Source organism: Pezoporus flaviventris, unplaced genomic scaffold, assembly GCF_033815535.1.
Source record: "Pezoporus flaviventris isolate CSIRO_AGI_PZ_B2104156 unplaced genomic scaffold, CSIRO_AGI_Pfla_v1 ptg000007l, whole genome shotgun sequence".
Taxonomy (NCBI): Eukaryota; Metazoa; Chordata; class Aves; order Psittaciformes; family Psittacidae; genus Pezoporus; species Pezoporus flaviventris.
In genome coordinates this window covers 32,046,913-32,068,432 of record NW_026892555.1, presented here as the reverse complement: position 1 = coordinate 32,068,432, position 21,520 = coordinate 32,046,913, and the positions used below count along the sequence as shown (strand labels likewise).

General features: G+C 39.8%; 2 protein-coding genes across 2 annotated transcripts; both read left to right on the top strand.

Moving 5' to 3' along the window:
* The first annotated feature begins 5,622 nt into the window (after positions 1-5,622).
* On the top strand, positions 5,623-9,966 carry TMEM70 (transmembrane protein 70). Its single transcript, XM_061448274.1, has 3 exons — positions 5,623-5,932; positions 6,408-6,519; positions 7,644-9,966. Exons 1-3 carry the CDS (start codon positions 5,780-5,782, stop codon positions 8,090-8,092), a joined length of 714 nt encoding a protein of 237 aa, XP_061304258.1. The 5' UTR covers positions 5,623-5,779; the 3' UTR covers positions 8,093-9,966.
* Positions 9,967-13,420: 3,454 nt separating this feature from the next.
* Positions 13,421-20,899, top strand: LY96 (lymphocyte antigen 96). The gene is made up of 5 exons (XM_061448275.1): positions 13,421-16,245; positions 17,953-18,042; positions 19,010-19,138; positions 20,055-20,107; positions 20,353-20,899. Exons 1-5 carry the CDS (start codon positions 16,152-16,154, stop codon positions 20,452-20,454), a joined length of 468 nt encoding a protein of 155 aa, XP_061304259.1. The 5' UTR covers positions 13,421-16,151; the 3' UTR covers positions 20,455-20,899.
* Positions 20,900-21,520: the final 621 nt, after the last annotated feature.

Here is a 21,520-nt window from a genome sequence, read left to right as displayed (position 1 = left end):
AAAACACCGCAGAACATATAAGTCACCAGTCCTGAAAATGACAAACTAGGAGCCACATGAAAATATATCGTATTAAATGCAAGATTCCTGCACATAGGGACTGATGCAAGTTTCTTTCATGTAGTGAGGGCTTGTTATTTGGGAGTATAGTCATTCTGTGGTCAATTATAAGCCGATGCAGCACTGTAATGGGGGGAGGGGGCGGCGGGGGGAAAAGGAGGCAAATGCATATCAAGGATTTCTTTGCAATAAAGATGGGGAAATATGAACATTGTTGCACACGAGCAACAACTTGTCTGGAATACAACACACAATTCTGAATTCCCGTTTTCAAGAAAACCAAGTTCTAATTACAAGAACTACAGAAATGACCAAAGAGCCTGTTGTATAAAATAAAAATTAGTCTCACTTTACTCAGTTTAGCAAAATAAAACTAGAATGAACATAGACATAAGAATTTATTAAAAGGATAAACAAAGAGGGAAAAGTATTCTAATCTTATTCCTCAGTTTAAGTCCAGCAAAGCAACATACACTAAAAAAAAATAAAATTCATACTGCTATTCCAGAATCCAAGTTTGGTTCCAAATATAGAACAAAACTAACATTCTGTTACCAAAAGTAAAAGATGCATAAAGCCTACCTTCTTTTAAGAACAAGGCATAATACATGCCATTATATGATGCATTTGACATGTAAGCAAGGGATACATTTTGTTTTCTCTCAGTTTCTATGCTGGTATCATAGAGTCAATGCAAAAAAAAAAGAGAAGGAAAGAAAAACAAGAACCTGGGAAACATCAAAAACCTAAAAAATAGCCCCAAACCAATAAAAAAATCCAAACCAATAACTCCAAACCAATAATAACCTCTTAGAATCTACTGGTTCTTCTTCTGGATCAAGAAGCGTTCAGTGTGTCATGACAATTTAGAAGATAACTGCAGTTCAAAATTAATTGTTTTATGAAAAGCATCTTCTTCCCAAAAGCTACATTCAAGTCATTTGGGACAGTATTAACGTGATCTTGTGCAAGCCACAGCTTATTTTTAGTCAACTATCTTACTGGTTCCAAAGTTTGCAGAAAAATAAGTGGGATAGCAGAAGTAATACACCAAAACACTGGCAGAGAAAATACGCAAGATTTATTTATTTCTTGGATAGAATCTTGATTTGCTATTTAATGGGAGGTAGAATTCCCAGTCACACCCAAGTTATTGCTTGTGTGTATAGTAAAAATAGTGCGGAGGGAAATTTGCTGCAGAAAAAATATATATATTTTTAATTGACAATTGCATGTCCTTAAGTGCTAAATAGTAGGTTAGAAACAGAAAAGTCAAGTGACCTAGTATACTCTCTTACCAGAAATTCTTTTCTTACAGTGTATTTCCAATGCACTATTTATTGAAAAGCATGTCACTATTTCCTTCTGCATAATGAAAACAATAGAAATGACATTTTTTCTAAGACAACATGAAGAAACAGACTTGGTGAGAATTCTGGTAACTACCTGTATTTTAATTACTTTTCCACATTCTGTAGCTGCCCGTCTGACTTCACCAAGACTACACCACAGGGGAAGAGAACAATCCAAGTTTTCTGAACACTCAAGCATTTGCCTTTTTTTACTATGTTTTGCTGATCTGACTATTTCAGACTCCTGCGAAGAACTACTGATTTTTGTTGAAACACATTTGTAATTCCATTTCCCCTTCAAGAAGCTGATGTGGCATTAGCAATTAGGTAGCTCAACTCCCTGCCTTTAATCTCAAAAATGCACATATATTAGGTACTATTGCTCTCCTGCCTTGCTTCCTTTTAAAAAAAAGGTGAGCAAAACCTGCAAATGTTAGGAGAAAGATTACATAAAAAGGATATGCCATTTTTTAATAAGTGAGGAGAATAAGAGACAACTAGAACCAGTGTATCTGGCACAGAAACTTTCCAACCAGTCTAAAAAGGAAGCTCTTGCTGTAGAAAACAAAGTTCTCACTGAGTATTAAAGGACTGAAAATTTTCACAAGTTGCTAGAATATTTACACCTATGAGGTAGAATTTAGCAAAGTATCATAGAACATGGTAATTAACCCACACAAGGAATGTGTTCTTGTTAGCCTACTTCAACATCTTATTCTCCTCCTTTACAACTCTAAGAAGAAATACTATGGTATGGTGAGTTTGGTTTGATCTCTTTTCTACTTCTCTTGAGCACTGAATGCAAAACAAAACCCAAAGCATGTCCATGACCTTCCCACCTCACTCCCAAAGCTGTGTGCTCATCCCCAAAGCTTCCCAGAATTATAATTTCCTTGTACATCCTGTATGTATGTCGATGAGTCTGGAATAGACATACACTTACGTTATGAAGGGCATACACTAATTTAACTTGCAACACATGCAACCACTGCACAGATTCCTGAATGCCACTGCTTTATTCTGCTTAGCACAAGTAAACTAAATCTATGCAAACATTTCAAGCACTCAAATTCTTTGACCCCACAGAAAACTCTTAAAAAACTCAGATTCTGGTCGAAAGAAACGCAAATGGCTTCCAATTCATTAGCTGGGCAGTGCACACACAGCCTCTGTCTGCTTCAGCTAGCGACATTTCTGTATCCTACACTGTTAATTTTTGGAAAATATGGGCAAATGACATAAATGTCTTCACAATTCCTAGATCAGTTTAGAAGCCAAATGTGACATTTTCTGTGTGTCATTTGTATATCTGTAAGAGTTCATCAGCAAACAAGCGCTGTTGTGTGTTAAAAAGAGAAGCCTCCTACTCTTCAAACCTAAATTCTAGTCCTATTCTTGATCCTGTACACTAACTTGTTTAAAAATACTGCTCTCCAGTTCAGTACTCATTGTTCACCACACATAAAATAAAATTAATGTAAATGAGGATTGTAGTGTACTTAGAAAACACTGGAACAGGTTGCCCGGGGGGCTGTGGAGTCTCCTATATTGGAGATATTCAAGGCCCACCTGGACAAGTTCCTGTGTGATGTACTCTAGGTTACCCTGCTCTTGCAGGGGGGTTGGACTAGATGATTTTTTGAGGTCCCTTCCAACCCTTGGGATTCTGTGATCCCGTGAAAGAAAACCTGTACGGTGTGATTTACACATCAGCTGATTCATTACTCCATGCTCACAGGCACTAAAATTCAAACATTCAGAAGCACAGTGAAATGTGACCAGACAGTATACTACGGGTGAGTGCCAGTTAAGATAAACAGGAGGTGAGGCAGACACCACATAGGGAGTATGAAAGATCTCACGTAAGATGTTCTTCTTCTGCCCATGGAAACTTTCTTTTTAAGTAACTCCCAATAAAATTTTAAGGGAAAAAGAAAAGGCAGCGGGGTGTTATTGTATGTCCCAACATACAATAAAAGCTCTGTACTGTACAGCTCTGGCCATTAGGGATAAAAACAGCTGCTAGCAGATTGCAAAATGTCATAGGCATTCATCAAAGACTACTGTTATGCAAGCCACACCATGTTGAAGATAATTTAAGTTCTGAACCTTTCTAGGTGCAAGAGAACTTGTCAAAATACATCAGAATTACTTTATTTCCATCTGACAAAACTCACACTTCTATGACAAAACTTAGGGGTTTCTTATAATATACACTGAGAATTGCAAAAACACAGTCAAACACCTGAAGCTAAGTATACTTTTAAAAGGTATTAATTTCTCCCCAAAGCGTAAGGGTTAGGGAAGCATGAACACAAACGTACTGGGAAAAGAAATATGAGGTTGGGAGATAGAAGAAACCTCAGAAAATCCACTGGACCTCCTCGTGGTACCAATATTAAGTCTTCACATTAAGACTACGTGAAACTACCCAAATCTGTTAATCCCCTACTCTAGTATAAAAAAAAAAACAAAACATCAGAAATCCCAAATGACTTTGCCACAACAAAAAAAATAAACGCTGAAGTGCTGGAAGTTTCTAAAGAATATCTCAAAGCTCCCAATGTTAATGGGAAATGCCCATTATTGACAAAATTTAAGTACATTAAAAGGCTGATCTCAAGGTGTATGGTGTGCACTACGTGTGCAAAGATGATAGCCAATGTATCATAAAAAAAAGTAGTTAACACTTACTCCACTTGTAAGTTCACTCTTCACTTAATAAATGTTATTTCTCTCCCAACAATATTTTTTTGGCCACTATATACATATATGTATAGCAAAAACAGGAAATTGGAGCACATCAGGAATTATGCAGAAATGTGTGTACAAACACACATCTTATCTCAAAGGTCCCTCACCTGCCTATCTATGTTTTTCTGGCTTTCTTCCAAAGTGAACTTTTGCAAGTGATCTTCAGCAAGCCCAAGTAAACCAGTGGCCTGTGACTATCTAAACTGCCCTACCAAGCTTAGCTCATAAGCTACAGTACTAAATACACATCTTTAAGCTCCTGCGCACAAATTGAGATTAAACTGGACATCAAAGTTAACCACTAGCATCACCATCACCTTTTTGTCCAAATGTCTGAAGCCATCGATAACTTACCAATGCTTAGGTTTCTTTATATTAAAGCAGAATCTTTTTCTGAGGAACGCATGGCACTAAGAACCTTATTTTTCTTACTACATGTAAGTGTATCACTCTTTTCTGTCAACCTTGCTTTGCTTATATTCATCGACCATTACAGCTAAAGCACTTTAACTGGCACTTCTCACCTTGGTGTAACAACCTCTGCGGGTGCATCTTAAATGCTTTTGGCCTTAGCTTTTCCCCACTCTCTAGGGCCTGGCGTGGGAAGAGGGTGGGCGTCATTTGTAGCGGAAAAAGTTTAAGAGCGATACTTAATTAAAACATGGTTCCGGAAAGCCCCTATCCCAGCGGCGCCTGGATTTCAAGGAGGCCGCTTCTCTCCCGCAGAGAAACGCGCCCTTCACCACTGCCCCGGCGGGGACCCCCAGCCTGGCACCGCGCCCCTCCATGCACCTCCGGCCGCTCCAAGCCTCCCGTTCCGCGGCCCGGCTTCCGCTCGCCTCAGGCAGCGGAGCGATCGCGGCGCAGTGGACAAGGCCCACTGCCCTTCGAGGGGCAGGCCCCGGGGCTCCCCGCCCTCCTCGGCCCCCGAACAGCGGTGGAGCCCCCACAGCCACTCACCCGCCAGCACCACTACCTCCGCCCCACTCGCAGGGCCCCGCCGTACCGGACCAGTTGCCTCACAAGAACTTCCGGCCAGGTCACAGGTCACTTCCGGCTCGGGGCGAGCGCCCCCCGGTGCCGTGCCTTGCCTTTGCCTTGGGAGGCGTGCAGCGCCAGGCTCCCGGCATGCCGTACGGCGAGAACAGTGTGTGCTGGGGCGCGTAGTTCCGGGGGAAATAGGTTCCGATTTGCCCTGTTAGGAGTGGAAGGGGGAGGTGCTGAGATGGTGCCGCCCGGGGGGCGGCTCCTGCTTCGGGGTTAGCGGCAGCCGTGGTCAGCGAGGCCGGGCGCAGTCTGACTCACCGGGCGCGGGTCCTAACCCGAGGGCGTAGGCCCTCAGCTCGCCCCGCTCTGCTGTCCCCACGAATGCAGTGCCAGTGGCACCCTTGGGTCCCGTCTAACAGTCCCAGACCACCCTCGGGACCGCCGTGTTCTAGCGTCAGGCGGAGGCGGCCGCAAGCAGCCTGGTGGGGGCGCGGTGGAGTCGGCCAGACCGCTCCTGCCGGCGGAACCAAAGCGCGGGCTTGCGTGGCGGCGAGGGACTGCTGCTGGTGCACCGCTCGGCGTGCTGCTATCCTCTACCCGCCTGCGGCGGGACGCGGCCCGACACGATGCTGTTGCTGCGGGCTGCGGGCTGTCGGCGTGCCGTCGTCCCGGCCTCCGCTGCTGCCGCCGCCGCCTGGCTGAGGGGCGCTGCTCACCCCGAGCTCCCCGCCGCTCTCCGCCACCGGGCGGCCCTGCCCACCTCCGCGGGGACCCAGCAGGTTGTGTAGCAGGTGGTGGTACGGGGACGCGGCCCCGCTTCCCTCCCCGGGAGGAGCTGACCGGGGGCAGAGCGGCAGTCGTGGGATCGCGGTTTTTTTCCGTCCGGAAAATGGGGAACTTAGGTCCCCTTCAGGGCTATTTGAGGTCAGACGGAGGCCTGGCAGGCGTGGGCCCTGCCAGTGTCCCGGTGCAGAGCCGTATGTGAAATAATGGCAAGCAGAGTGTTCGTCAGTGGGCTTGCAAGTATTAAATGCTTTCTTGGGATATCTACATGGAGCATTACGAAAGCAGTCAAGAAATATATTAGTTCGACTTTGTGGTGTGATTTGTAGTATGACGTAACTTTAATTCCTAATTTAAGATGCTTGGAGTAGGTTCAAGGCTAGGAGAAACCTAGTGTACTATATACATATATATTATAAAGTCCAGATTGGTGCTAATGTTGTTTGGCCATGGCCTGCTTTCATCTTTCAGGTTACATCTCTTCAAGGACTGGCTGTTCGCAGCCTCAGCACATCCACCCCTCATGATCACCCAGAACACGGAAGATTAGTTTATAAAGGAAATTTAGCAAAGGCAGTGTTAGGTATGTGACTTGAAATTATTTGTATTGCCTTTAAAAAAAAAAAAATTATTATTTAACAGTGTTTGATAACTTTAAAATCAAACATTGTAAAAGTGAGTGTTCTCTTTTCCAACCCTGTTAAAACCTGGATCCTCTGTACAGCAAAAATTGTGGTGGTGGTGCTTGGTTTCTGCTTCTGCACGTGGGTGTGCAGGGTGTTCTGTAGATACTGTGCACCTCTGTAACTCTGCAGCTTCTTTATGTTTCCCTTGCAGCTTTTGGAGTGTGTTACCCAGCCCAGTAGCAAACAAAGACTAGCTGTAACTGCTGTTTGCATTCCGTATGTTTTCAAATGTTACTGAAGTATTTCTGAAGTAGACAGATACTGTGATAAAATTCACTACCTGTGATGAGACTTTGTTATCTTTCTTTGACCAGTTAATGTTATAAAGCCTTAGTGAAAAGTAACGTGCTGGATGTTTTCTGATACGTATTTTTGAAATGTACCTTAAGTAAGGAAGTATGCCTTAACACACTTAATAACCAGAGTGTTTTAGACTACTGGTTCTCATGGTGGCTTAAGGACCATGGGTTATCCACAATACTGGTTCCTGCCATTTAGGCTGCATGCAAGATGACTGTGGAGTACCTGTTAATATTGACTAACATAGAGTTTCCAGGTTGTGCATGGTGGGAGACCAGGCACGCTTCTTTGTAATGCACACTAAGTGTCAACATTGGTTACTGGTGAGGAGAGAAAATCTCAGTCGTGTTTGTGATGTTTACCATTATGACTGTCCATGACTGGATCAAGTTTCTTTTGAAATCAGTTTCCTGTTTGTGAAGTAAACCTCTAATAGGTATGCATAATATGTGCTAGTAGCTGAGTTCATCATAGAAATAGAGCCAGTTACCAGCTTTATAAACCCAGCATGTGCATAAAAATGAACCAGAACAGTGACAAGAAGACAGGATTGAACTTCCAATGGCTTCTTTGTGAGCTTAAAAAAAGGGACCTGGATTTTCAGTAACTGCAGTGATTCAAGTAATGCAATCAGTACCCAATGGCAGAACATATGTAATTATAGAGAAAACGTTACTCATAAGTATTAACTTTCATTTTCTTTTTGTTTTGTTTTATGTAGGTGTGAAGTTTTTCTCTTACTCCACCAGCATATTCAACCTATTCATGATGCCCTACCTCATGTTCAAAACTGGTATTGGATTTGAAAGTCTGTTTATCCAAGCTGCTTTTTATGGGGTGATCGGGTTTTTTACATTTGTAACTCCAGTTACTTTGCATGTCCTTACAAAAGGCTATGTGATTCGACTCTATTATAAAGATGAAATGGACACATACACAGCCATTACATACAATGCAATCTTGGCAGAAAAAGCAACTGTTTTCCATCAGAAAGATGTAAAGATTCCAGACATCACCAAGATGTTTACAACATTTTATGCTAAAACAAAATCAATGCTTGTGAATCCTACACTTTTCCCAGATCCTCAGGATTTTAACCATCTCATGGGCTATGACAAATCCTTTTATTTTAACTTAGAGGAAGAAAATGAAGCCAATGAAAAGAAATAATTCGAAGATAATGAACATCATTATCATTGTTCGCGGTGCCATGCTATAAATGGGAAAGAATGTAAAATTCTCTTACTATTTCTTAAGTGTCAGATAGCTAGAGTTTCCCCAATGCATTTTTTGAATGTATAAAAAAAACCCAAAACATTTTTTTAAACTTAAAAATGATGTGAAGGTTTCTTCAGAGTTAACGACACAAAACATAGTAAAAGAAAAGGAAAAAAAAGAAACCTTAGATCTGTCTCGTGCTTCTTTGTTCTTGGCTTGTTTTTATTGTTAACTATCCAGGATAACTGTAAAACACATGGGCTATGCAGCAGTCTCACCATCTCCATTGCAAAGAGAACAGTTCCTTTAAGAAGAATCAGCAGTGCTCATTACCTGTCAAGTGCATAGTTAAGCTTTTAAGCTTTAATGAGTAATTATCCTTAATCCAAAAAGATCAGGCTGTTTCATCAGTGCTGCTGGTGGTACAAAGGGGGTGGAAATGAATTTCACTTTGCTTTGTGAGAGCACTGCTAGGCAGGAGGAGTCTTCAGAAAGCAGACATATTGTTGCTGGTTTCTGCTACAGCCTCAGTCTGCAGGCCTCTGGAGAAGACAGGGAGAATGGCTGCGTTGTCATAATCTCTAGCTACTCACAGCTTCTCAATGGTTTCTTGATCTAGAGCCCCATTCTGAGCAGCCCTGACCCCAGAGGTCGAGAGCTAGAAGCCTTTCTTCTTGTTGGGGGGGAAAGCACCTTAGCATAAGATTTGCTCTGTGAAGATGTCATCGTAAAGAGGTGCTGTATCTGAACTGACTTTAAGAAAATACTAGCAGCTGGTTGTTAAAATGGATTCTGTTAACATGTAAGGTGAGGAAGCAGAAGGGAATCTCCTGTAGAGTGCTGTTTATGACTTGTGCCTTTAAAAACATACCTCTTGATTTAAGCACTGCGAAGAAAGCCACCTTTAACTCAAGTAAAAAGAGGATTAGGTCTTTTTTGTGTGACTAGACTTGTTAGTTCTGCAGTCTGAGTATGCAGAAATTGGATTTAAATATTTTTAGTCCAAGGAGAAGTTTGTCACATAAACTGACAGTTACCTTTTTTCAAATAATGAAGGGCATAATATTTTGAGGCTTAAAAATGAATGAATTAAAAAAAAAATGCAGCAAAATTCAAATTAATCCTTTTGTATTAGAAGTGCCCTTTTTAATAACTAAATCGTGCTACTAATTAAATCATCCTGATATTGCAAATAAAAAGAAAATAATTATTGCTACCCTTCCAGATGTTTCCTAAGTTCTAGCTGAAAAAATGTATTTAAAAGTCTAAATGTCTTCCAAGACTATTACTGCAGGTTCCCATCATAGGATGATACTATAGATCATATTAAGCCATTAGTGTTTTTAAATGTTGTTTTCCTGACTGTTGAAACTGCTCTCAGTGTACTTGCTGAGTAATTAAAAAGCAAATCATCCCATCCAGATATTTTTGAGGCAGTTCCTTTGGTCTGGAACAGGTATAATTTTAAAAGCCTGCTCTAGCTCCGTTAAGCCAGTATCACTCCTTAGGTAACAGTAATATATAACAAAAAACTCTGTAAATCATATTGAAGACATGAGGGCGCTTCTGACCACTTAGTTGTACTCCTTGTCCTTATTGAAATCATGGTTTACACCTAATTACAAATAATCTTTCCATGTCTGATGTGTTTACTCTCCTTTTTGTGCTTGTGGATAAAGTTAACTTCATCTTTAAATGCCAAGTACAGAAAGAAGAGTACGTAAGAGTTTGCAAGAGAAGGACCCAAAATTGTAGTATTCAAACAACTGTAGTTTGTTCTTCATGTTAGAAACAAAATAAAGGAATGGAAGTGTAACTCAAAAAGACCTCCAGATGCATTTCTGGTTTACTTTGAGTTCTGAACAGTTTGTCTTAATGCAGATATTTCATAGTGCACGGAGTGTATTTCCAAGTGGGAGACTGCAGTGCTTGGTGTCCTTCTAAGCCAGGAAATGTGCATAAACCAAAACATGCTCTCTTGGTACTAACAAATACTGCAAGAGAAGTCACTGTAGTGTGAGTGTTTCAATAAATGTTGTCAAGTAATTCCCAAAGCTTGGTTATGTTACCTCCACATCCTTCACAATCTTATTAATTTTGTGAACTATTGTATTCTTTTTTTTTTTTTTCCCCGCAATTTATATCCTTGGTGAAAAATAGTTCTAATTGCAGAAGTATTACTGCCTGCTAACACTGTCATCCCTGGAAGATGCTGTTGTTTCTTTGGGTGTAGATAACTTGTGTACAATGTGGAAGGAACAATTAATTTATAAGACCTAGAGAATGTGCTCAGTGCTTGGAGATTCTGAAGGAAATACTGATGCAGAAGTCCAGTCTTCTAAAATATCTGATTTACAAGCTATCTTATTTGCAAGGCTACACCTACTATGAAGGCTGCCAGCTCCTGCAGCCTTTCCAGTACCATCTTACCCTGGTACCAGTTCCACTTAATCTGCTGTGAAGGACAGGAATGTATAAAATGACTCAAGCTTCTTTCCTAGACATATGTTTCCTTCCCTTTCCTGCCTTAAAAAGCTTCTACAAAAGGTTATAGATGACTTTTTTTCCTAGGGAAACAGACAGGATACTTGTGAATTTTAATTTTTAGCCTTTGAGTACGGGCTATATCCTTGCCAGTGTCTCTCTCCATTTTTCTCAAGTTTTTGACTTTGTCCACAATATTATTCATTAATCTCTCTCAGTTCTTAATTAGGAAGTACGATGCTTCTTGCCATTCTTTAATGTTATTTTTTAAATTAAATTATCCCACAACCCTCAGCCTTTCGTTGCAAATGTAAAAATGTCTGATGAGAAAATTATCCCCTTTTGATACTTCAAAGAGAAATCTTCAAAGCTCTGAGGTACTTCACACTCTTAACCATACTCTCTAGAATTAAAAGGTAACTAATGTCACTGGAGTTTGCTTTATTACAACCCAAAATCATCACACTTGCAAAGATGAAGAAAATCTGTAGATATTTGCATGGTACTGGGAGGGCCTAACTTAGGTGATGGAAACTTCCTGAAATTCTGTTTGTGCTGTAAAAATTAAGAGCACACGTGAATTGTTACAGTTGCTCAGTATAATTTAATAGGTGGAAACTTGGTAAGCTGCTGCAATTTGGTTGCTTTGGAGTTCTGTGGTCATACCATAGATTTCTTCATGCTCTCATGTACAACATGACCTGCGGCAGCCCCCCTGAGAAATGGGACAAGTGTGCTGGCTAGGGGTTGGAGCCACTATAACAGATTATCCCACAGCTATACAGACCTCAGCAAGCAGCTATTTTAAGCAGGGAAGAACAGAGAACAAGAGCAAATGGCTGCAAAACATGTCCAGCTGTCTCCATTTCTGGAATACCAGGGTGGACAGTATTGCTGTGGTGTGCTTTCTGACAGCCTCAGGTAGGACAGAACCCTTTTGTCTCCCTTCCCCCTCTGCTTTCTCTTTATGACAGCTTTAATGGTTTAATGTGTACTTTAGGATATAACTATAAGCTTTAATCCTAAATGTGTCTTGGAAAGAATAAACTGTAAGCCTACTGGCAACAGGCAGAAATATTTCCAACGTAATTATTTCCGCAGGATACCACCTGGTATATTTGCTTCACTTTAATAGTTTCCAGTGGTTTAATGGGATATATTCAAATCAAACCACTAAGCCAAAGTGCAAACAGCATTTAAAAATATGTTCAGAATAATGCACATCACTTTTTCTTTCCACAGCTATTTGGTTTCATACTCAAATGCTACCAGCTCACCACTGGCAATGTGCTGATGCACTGCTCTTGGGCTGGATTTCCCTGGCACTCTCAGGCACTTCATCAGCTGTGTGTAGAGGAGCTGACTCCTCTGCTGCTTTCCAGTACTCCTGGGCACGACTTTCTACTTCCACTATAAACATTGTCAAAGATGGAATGAAAGGATTTGATAAGAGAGATTTATCCATGAACTGCTACAGTTTTCTATTCTTCATGTTGATTGCTGTGCATGTTTCTGTTTTGTGAACACATGCCTTATGCCTTACCCCTTTATACTGGAGTGTCTTCAGCAGCAACTCTAAACCCAGGATCAGAAGTAATAAACATGCCTGCCTTCAGCTGCACAAAGATCTACTTCAAAAACTGTTGCAAGTGGTCCTGCAAGGAAAATTGAATTATTATTGCCTCTTTATTAAAAAAATGTGTCTAACATCTTAAAAGAGTTTTCCATTAACAAGAGGTTTTGGTACATGCCAAGACCTAGGGCATAATTTTTAATTCTGTCTAACACTTTGAAATGGAGTACTTCCTTCTGCTGTACTGGTATCCTGTTATTTATTTTTCTGTGATGGGATATTATGATAATGTGTATTATAAATCTGTCCAGAGGGAGATTTCTGTGACTTATAAGTGCTTATCTGGTCAAAGTACTTATCTGCAGCCAACAACCCAATTACGAAGTGATTATTTTGAAAAACAATCACAAGTTAAGCACTTTTTAGATATCTTGAGAAAGAAGATAAAAATATCATTAATTAGTTGAAGGATTTTAGCCACAAGTTGGTGAGGAGGCTTGAAGTTAAAATTTTACTCTCAGGATGTCGGTTGTAGACACAGTGAAAAGTCATAGGTATGAAGTCCTAAATTCTCTAGGCTTGGATTTGTTTCATGTACTGTTAAGGGAATATAAGTTGGTCCCTACTAAATACAGTTGCAAAGGGTTTAAAAATAAATGAAAATGAATGAAGTAAATTGTCACAAAACTCTAGTGAAGTAACACTACTGTGCAGCTCTTTCCACTTCTCTTTCTCTCTTTTTCATCTTCCTTCTGTATCAGGATATGTAACGAAAAGATTATAGTAAAGAAAGGTTATTTAGTAAAAGTAAAATATATAGACCTTTATATCCTTCTTCACCAGTGACCTTCATAATGAAAGGGAAAGAGGAGACTCCTCACAGCTCTAGTCCACTAGTCTGGGCTTCAGTGAGCATCACAAGAGGTTACTTCTATGAATGGCAATCCATGCAGGCATCAAAAGCCACAGCATCTAAAATTGAATTTGTTGAAAAGGTTTTAAAGTTATTGAGGTTGTTTTGATTTAAGGACAATTTGACCAGACACAATGGTCAAGGTTGTAGACTTTATAATCATGGTCAGAAGTGAAACTTTAGCCTTGATACCAGTAGCACTTATTGTTCCTAGTTTCCCATTAGCAAACCAGATTGTTTTAAAATGGAGCCTAGTTAAATGGATTTTTTTAAAAGCATTGTGATTGTCTTGACTTGTCCAATAAGGAACAGGAGAGAATAGAGGTTTTCCCCATGTGTCTATCTGTCTAGGCCACCAGGGGGGACTCATTCCTCATCTATATCATTTACTGAATCAAGTATCTGAAAAAACCCCACCTGTTCTTGAGCCAGGTCTAGAAAGTCACAGAGTTCAGCAGAGAGCTTGTCTTCATTCATGTTAAAAGAGCTTTTATATTAAATCTTGTAAATCTACAGCTCTTTTTCCAGTCTGCCTATGTACATCAGTCATCCAATGCACCGTGCAGCGAAGCAGGTGCAAGTCTAGCTGAAGAGGGATGTGCTTTCAGCTGGATAATCATATGTATCAATAGGGTACAGCTAGTGCCGTCTCATGCCCATCTCAAACTGACCTGTGACTTTTGCTACACCTATTGGACTGCCAGAAGAGAGAGCCTGGCTTGGTTTCTAATTGATCAGACTCCACATCAGTAGCCATGGCTTTGTGGTTGAAAGGAGCCTTTTTTGACCATACATGCACAAGGTGGCTCTTCTTTAGTGGCTGCTTCATCACTCCTTAGTGGCTGTTGCATCACTCCATTTCTTTTTTTCCCAGCTATTACATCCTACCCAATTTATTTCAATTTCGCTACATATCTTACTATTTTTAAGCAAAATTTGGCCATTTTGAAACAGAACTGTATTATTGCTATGATCACAAAGGGTCTCTATGTTTCACAGCATCCTATTAAGCAACAGCCAAAATCTGTGTGTGATGTATGCGTTCTAGAGATCTGTCAGGAAAGTTGTGTAATTCTGAATTCCCACTTAAGAGATAAAGGTTAGATGTTTCTTTCAGTCTTGAACTCTGTGAGAGCAATGGTACTCTTCTTGTGGTCTGTAGAAAGATTTGGAAATACAGAAGAGAATTCTCCAGACATATTAAATTTCTAAATTTTTGTGAATTATTACATGTATTAGCTCATTAAAGTTGGCACTTTTAGGTACTTTTAATTGAATTCTCACCTTCCTTAACTAGTCTTGAACTCCCCCCATCTTCTGGGCGCATCAGTCATGTTTTTGTGAATGTCACTAGTCCTAAATTATCTTTTGCATTGCACATTCAGGGTTCTGAAAACTAATTTTTTAGTCTTTTGCACTTTATAATATGTAAAATATTACCCTGGTGTGCACAGAATTTATGAGAATAAAAACTTTTAGCACTGTACTGGGGAGTGGGGAGAGTCATAACAATCGATTAAGTTATATTTGTTGTAATTTTTCTTGAGTTTCTGGCTTAGCACAAAACCAAATACCAGTCTACTGTATATATTGCTTCTTTGTCATAAAAAATACAATTCCTGATCTAAGAGGAGTCTGCAGACATACGAATCAAGAAGGTAATGCCCAAGAAAATAATTTCTGTAGGTCATTCTTCCATATATTCAGTAAGTTTCTGTATTTTTTTATATTCAGAAAAGTAATTGTTTTTCCTGTCAGATGGTGATTGTGCTCTCTTAAATATGGTATTAGACTTTCGGGGGTCTGTTTCTGTAGTTGGGACTAGCAGTATTACTGGGTTTGTGCAGTAAAAGCTGACCTAGGTTTGGGTCACAGAAATGGTATAGCAGATACAGAAAAAATATGTTATTCTATGTGTGTTGCACTACCAGACAGAAATAAGAGTGTCTATTTAATACCAAAAGTGCTTGAAGAGTTTTTGGTTTAGTGTTTCAAACTTGAGTGCCAAAATGTGCAACCTGGACTTTTTCAACATGCCAGGGTAAAATTTGGTTCCTAACCTAGCTTCAGTGGTGACAGGTAGATTCTGTGTTCTTACAGAAAGATCCAAGTCACAATCTGACAGCTTTTGTTGTTCACTGTCTCCTGTTTAGTGTCTGCCTGGATCCAAGCCTGTGCGCTGCATTGTCACAACAGTCAGGGCTTGAGCTTTGTGCTCTTGGACAATTGTTCAGTGCAGCTTCACCAGGAGACACTGTGGGCAAGAGCATGGGATAAGGTCAAAGAGAGAGGCTGGGAGGCAGATGTGGGACTTACCAATTGTAATTTTATGGATTTCTAAGACTGCTTTCACTAAGAAGTATAACTGTGGTAGACATAGCTTTGAAGATGGGTAGCTGACTGTACAGGACATCAGTGGTTCCACTCATTAACAAGCGAGAAAGTTGCATTCAGCTCCTGCATTTATCTCCATTTGGAAATACATCATCTAATTACACTCCTCCAGAGTGCTGGTGTGTTCTTAAAGCATGGTGAGCTTTGTAAGAAATTCATACTGAAAACTTGTGATAGTTACTGAATACCATATGAATAAAAGAGTAGACTTAGTCTTCATAATGTGTGGATTTTTCTCTTCTTTAGTATGTACAGGGATCTCTGTGAGTGTTTGAAATTATGCTTTAACAAATGTTACATCTGATGAGTCAACAAAACTTACCCTTTATGTACTTCTGGTAATCATAATTTTACTTCTCCTCACTTCCCCTTTTCACGCAGTTTTCTCTTTCATTTTTCACTCGTAGTTTGAGCTGTGTTGTCTGAGGAAAATGTGACAACAAAACCAGAAATCCATTCTCTTCATGAAATTTATTGTGATGATGACTGATAGTGCTGCAGTAGCATTAAAATTGCAAATAATCTGACAAAATAACCAAAGACAAAATTCCCTGAAGACATGTGACCGAGGATGACTGTGCTGACTTTTTGTTCCTCTTTTCCTCAAAGAAAGTTTGCTCGCTAAATAGTGAGCAAAATAAGTAACCATGTTTGGGCTATATTTTTTCATTTTATTCACCCCTGGAGTCAGTGAACTTCTTTGTACGTCGTCAGATCTAGAAATGTCATACACTTTTTGTGGTAAGTAAAAACCAGCTTATTCTTTCCTTACTGGCATTTGCACAACATTTACTGTAGTCTGAGGAAATATGATCTTTCATATTGTTTCTTTGATGAATACAGAAAAATAAAAAGAAGTTCAGCTGTTATATTTCTGTTATTAATTAGCCTATTATAAGAATTATACTGCATAGGCATAAATATTACCAGAATGCTTGTTGCAGCAACTATGAGAGAAGTTTACTTCCAAATAAAGCAGGTATGTTTTGATTCAGGAAATATTAGTGGATAAGGGATTTAAACGTGTTTGCAAGTACTGAAATGTATAAGCTATCCACATTGATTTAACTAATATATTGCAATGAAAAGCTTTATTGAAAAAAAAGAGGGAATGTGATATTCTGTCTGGACGGAGGATCAGTCATGTCTGGTATAACAGAGTGTGTCCCTTCTTGCTGTGCCTGTGTTGTGTCCTGCTGGATCTATGTAGTTCACTGATTTTTTTTATTTTGTTGATTTTGTAACAACTTGGCACATCCATGGTGTCTGTGTCTAGTGTGCCCATGTGGACTCAGTGGCCAGAAGGTGGGCTTTTGTGGAAATATTTTGCAAGGAAAGGCCCATGTCTTTTGTAAATTTGTGCATTAGTGGTGTGTATCACTGTAAAATAGCTCTATAAACTGAGGTGCAAAAGGAGATTTTTATTTTGGGTACTTTGCTTTATATCAATACTCATGTTAAAAATATAGCAAGGGTAAAGCGGTCATACGTAAGCTCACAAACCAAACCTTTGACCATGGTGAGTTTTGTTTGATCTTCTTCTTCCTGTTGTAATTTCCGGTGGGTAGTTCTCTCCGAGATGAGAAGCTGACTGCTGGTTACTGACAGCCAAACAGTTTCCCTTTGCAGGCCGCTGCTTTAATCCCCAAAACACATGGCAAAACCCTTCACTGTAAAGCACCCTGCCATCCCATTTGCTCTCTGGGTTAGGACAGGGAGCACGCTTCCCATCGCCAGACCCACAGCAAGCAGGGCACTTTGTCAGCATGAGCACACCAAGGAGGGCAGAAGCAAACTGACTTGAGCAGACTTCTTTCCCAAAATAGTACAAACAAAAATGCTCTCAGGAAATCCTTCCAAAGGCTGCCTCCGAATGATCTTTTTAAAATTTAAAATACCAGCTAATGGGCTCTAAATTTGATTAGATTCAGGTTGTATGATGCTTTATCACACTGCATTTGACACTGTGCATTGTACAATGCTAGGTGGGTCACCCAAAAAGCAAATCTACTCAAAGGCTCATTTACATTATCCTGGAAAATATGCTGCTATGTTAAAAACATTTTTAGCTGTAGTCAGCAAGTTTATATAGATTCCATGGTTAGCATAAGTAGGGATATTTTCAGCAGAGGGCCATGCTCACTTACCACTAATAAAATGTTCCTGTAGCTTCAAAAGAGGAATAAAGGTACTGCTGCCTCTCAGTTTTTCATGCAAAGTATCAACCAAATATCCACCAGATAATTGACTTCTCTTACTACTCAAGAAATGTGCCCTGTAAGCATATAAATAAATATATTTCAACATACATATTTAATACTTACTGTGAATACTTATATTATTCAAAATGTGTATGTGTTTATTCTGAGTGTGTATATATGTATATCTTTGTTGTTTTCCTGCAAAAGTCTATTCACACTACCAATAAGAAACACTTTTTCCCTGTAGATTCTACAGCCCATGCTTTCATGTTTAATTTGACTCCTTGCAGCACCATGAACAAATCCACCTGGAATGCTGCTCTTACCTGGATTCCAAGTGAGTTCCTGAGTTCCTCTTGACTAGACAATTATATTCTGCAAATGCAGAAAATTCAATGCAAGCAAAAAGCTGATGTACCTCAATGCAAGCAAAAAGCTGATGTACCATCCTAAATGCCAAATAATTTAGGAAATCAATTTCTGTGATTAAAAATGGAATAGATAAACTACAGTGATGGACAGAAATGATGATCTGTGGAAATAAGTGTATGAGTTTTACTTGTTGGATCAGTTACCATAGCTCTACACGCTAACTGGCACTGTACATGCAAACCTGAGGTGGTTTAGGTGCAAGTGCATTTGTCTGGAAGAAGCAGACAAGATTTGCAAGCCCTCAAGCTATTTTGGGCTGAGGAAGATCCACATCTTTTTTAGGAGAGAGAATATCATTAGGCTAGCCAAGTATGGCAGGACTTCTACTAAAAATATTCCTGTTCCAGAAGCTGGAAATGGTACTGGATTGTGTATAAAAACCCAGCTTCAACATTTAAACCCGACTTTAAGATGGCAACCTGAGTTACTTATGAAATGGCTGTGTCATAAACTTCACCTTCTGAGTAAAAAATCTGGAGCTGGGCTAAGTTTGCTTCCCTGGATAGCTATCTTTGTGACGGCTACCAGCATTCAGCGCAGCTTGTTTGCAACACCTGCTTAAAACTACAGTGTCCTCATCTAAGTATTTATTTGGTTACCTGTGGAGCTGAATGAACTCTGTTATCTTTGCCAAAGAAATTTAAAGCAGGTTTTGAAATTGTTCACTTAAATGTTTTTTAAGACTGGTGGGTTTTGTTGAAAACCAGCTTTTTGTTTTACTGGAAATAACAGTATCAAGATATGTATTTTTGCTAGTTTTGGGGAAGTCTTAAAAAGTGCTCTACTTCAAAGAACACCAGTTTTTATCTGTCTGCATATATGGTTTTCCTCCCCACCAGCTACCATTTTCTTATTTGCAATGTCTTAACTAGGAAGTGACATAATCTTTTTGAAGATCGTCTTCAATGTCTGGTACGATGGTGCCAAAGCTTTACACTGGAAAGAAGTCATTTGCAGTGGAGCTGATGATGAATACTCAGTGTGTGGAATGCTGAAAGGAGGTGAGTGTGTAAAACAGACGGTGCCTTTCCCTTGCCTAGCAGGTTCTCCGCAACAGGGCCATATCCTCCCAGCCCTTTTCACCACTAAGCAGGTTTCTTAAAAGACCCATGCAGACAGATTTTTTCTCTCCATAACCAAGACCTTGCTTGGCTGGTGGCAGACTTCAGAGCAGGCAGTTATCCGGCGCCAGAATCCCACTGAAGTAGAGAATTTTCAAATTCTATGTTTTAATATCCTTGTACTACGATTTCCATCTCTATAAATTAGGATTACCAATAGCCTTCATCTCATTATAACACTTCTATTGTTAACATCTCTAAAATTACTTGGAAAGACTACACTTGACTGGACTGTGCAGAAAGCCAGGGGCATTACTAATATCCAGAACACAGTTTATTTAGATAAGTGCCTAGATGGGTTTATAAAGAGATTCTCTACACCCATGTATAATGCTTTCTTTTAGTAGAGTCAATCCTGTTCTAGGGGCTAACCCACATTAACATCACACAGGTTCAGATCCAGAGTATTCCGGCAGGATGTCAAGCTAAAGGACAAAAAGACCTGTAAGGAGGTCAAAATAGCCCATGTTTTCTGTTCTTTAAAAATGAACATAATCTCTCTTTGGTTATCATTCAGCTGAACTACTAGTGTAAGTATGGGTGTTATCACAGTGGGATGGGTCTGCATGAGGTATTGCAGGAGCATTGTGGTTAATTTCTATTTTCTAATGTAGTTTAGACAAATATGCAGAGCTCTGGGAGAAGAAACAGGTGAGAGCTTTACCAGTGGAAGAGTAAATGGCATTGGCACTACTCCTAAGAGATATGCCATATTGCTTTGAAGTTATTTAGGAAGTTTGATTGATGGCTTTATGATTAAGTAACCATTTGTATTGTAACTATCTCTGTTTTACAGAAACACTTGCAACGGCGTTTGACATTAAAGGTTCAAGAACAAAATTTCCAAAGGTACTTCTCAGCATTTTCTACAAAGAAATAACGGTAATAAAATCACATACTTCCATACATGTATTTTCTGAAAAGGGTTGTTCACCCAAACTGTAGAAAGCAGCAAAAGGGAATGTCAGAAAACTTTCTCATGCTTGAAGTGATGACTCCAGTCCTCACAGAAATCATCAGAACCATTCCAAGCAGCTACATAGACAAGAGTGGGCAGCATTATGCACTAATTTCCTTTTTCTTGCTTGTTTTAGGGCAATTATAGCATTATTTTACAAGGATTTTCTGATGATTCTGAGAAAAATATGATCATGTGCTTGAATTTCACCATGATAGTAAAACGAGATGCTTTCTGAATTCAAGAAATGTTTCAAATCATTGCAGAACATGGAGGTCGCTTCTGCAAGCAACTGGAATCTGAGCTGCGAAATAATAAGCACACTAATTTTCCTGAGGTAGAGTACATCAAATACTGTCTGGAAAGCTACATGATGGATAGTCTTATCCATATATAGCACTGCTGTAATCAGATGATCAGTCAATGTGCACAAAATACCTGGGAATCAGGCATCCTGATTAATCCCCAGAATAACCCTGACTGGATGTCAGGCTGAGCATTTTGGTGCTGTGCCTTAAGTTATGAAAAAGCTGAGTCCTTTCAGACTGCTAAACTAATTCAAGAAATTTTGAAGTGCAAGAATCAGAAGTTTACTTGCACTCAAAATAGAACAGCAATTGAATCTGAGAACTGTGTTGTGTGGGGTTTTTTTCTTTAAACAATAAAATTTTTTGTACAATCGATTTTGAGAAATGTTTTTGTATTCTCCTCTTGCTTTCTGTTAGGTGTTTCCTGATGTTCTCTGTTTGCACTGAGCTGAACCAGGAGAGTAGCAATTTGTACTAGCTGATGTGCCTAACATGCAAAGTGGAACATGTTTCCAGTTACACTGATACAGTATGGCTGAATTTAGCCATCCACAGCTTATAACTGCAACCCCATAATGTGTTTTTAGCTCTTGGTCAAAGACCAAGGGGCAGAGGCTACACAAGCCTTTCAGAAGCAGGAGAATGGTCGTTGCCCAACAAGTTGGTCTATTCCTCAGCTATCAAAAGCATGCTTAAAGTTTTTGCTGTGACTTACTGTCCCTTGCGCAGCCTGACACTCAATATGCACCTTCCCTCTCTGCTGCACCTCCACATCTGAGACCTTTGATGAGATTTTGACAGAGTATTAGATTTGGCCCTCAGGAAGAGAGCTGGCATCCTTGGATGCCACTGTATGGTGAAAGACAGCTGACCAGAGCAGTGTACAAATGCTTCCTGCCTTCAGACAGGTACCCTCCTTATGATGTTAGGATGTCATGTTCTCTTTCCAGCCTCAGTCCCCAGCCAGTGGTAACTTTGTGAGTTCAGACACTTTTC

Excerpts from the sequence above, each read along its gene's own strand:
- TMEM70 (XM_061448274.1), top strand. The coding sequence starts at position 5,780 with ATGCTGTTGCTGCGGGCTGCGGGCTGTCGGCGTGCCGTCGTCCCGGCC. Across the intron at positions 5,933-6,407 it reads CCTCCGCGGGGACCCAGCAG|GTTACATCTCTTCAAGGACT; the intron begins GTTGTGTAGCAG and ends TTCATCTTTCAG. Across the intron at positions 6,520-7,643 it reads TTTAGCAAAGGCAGTGTTAG|GTGTGAAGTTTTTCTCTTAC; the intron begins GTATGTGACTTG and ends TGTTTTATGTAG.
- LY96 (XM_061448275.1), top strand. The coding sequence starts at position 16,152 with ATGTTTGGGCTATATTTTTTCATTTTATTCACCCCTGGAGTCAGTGAA. Across the intron at positions 16,246-17,952 it reads AATGTCATACACTTTTTGTG|ATTCTACAGCCCATGCTTTC; the intron begins GTAAGTAAAAAC and ends TTTTCCCTGTAG. Across the intron at positions 19,139-20,054 it reads GTGTGGAATGCTGAAAGGAG|AAACACTTGCAACGGCGTTT; the intron begins GTGAGTGTGTAA and ends TCTGTTTTACAG.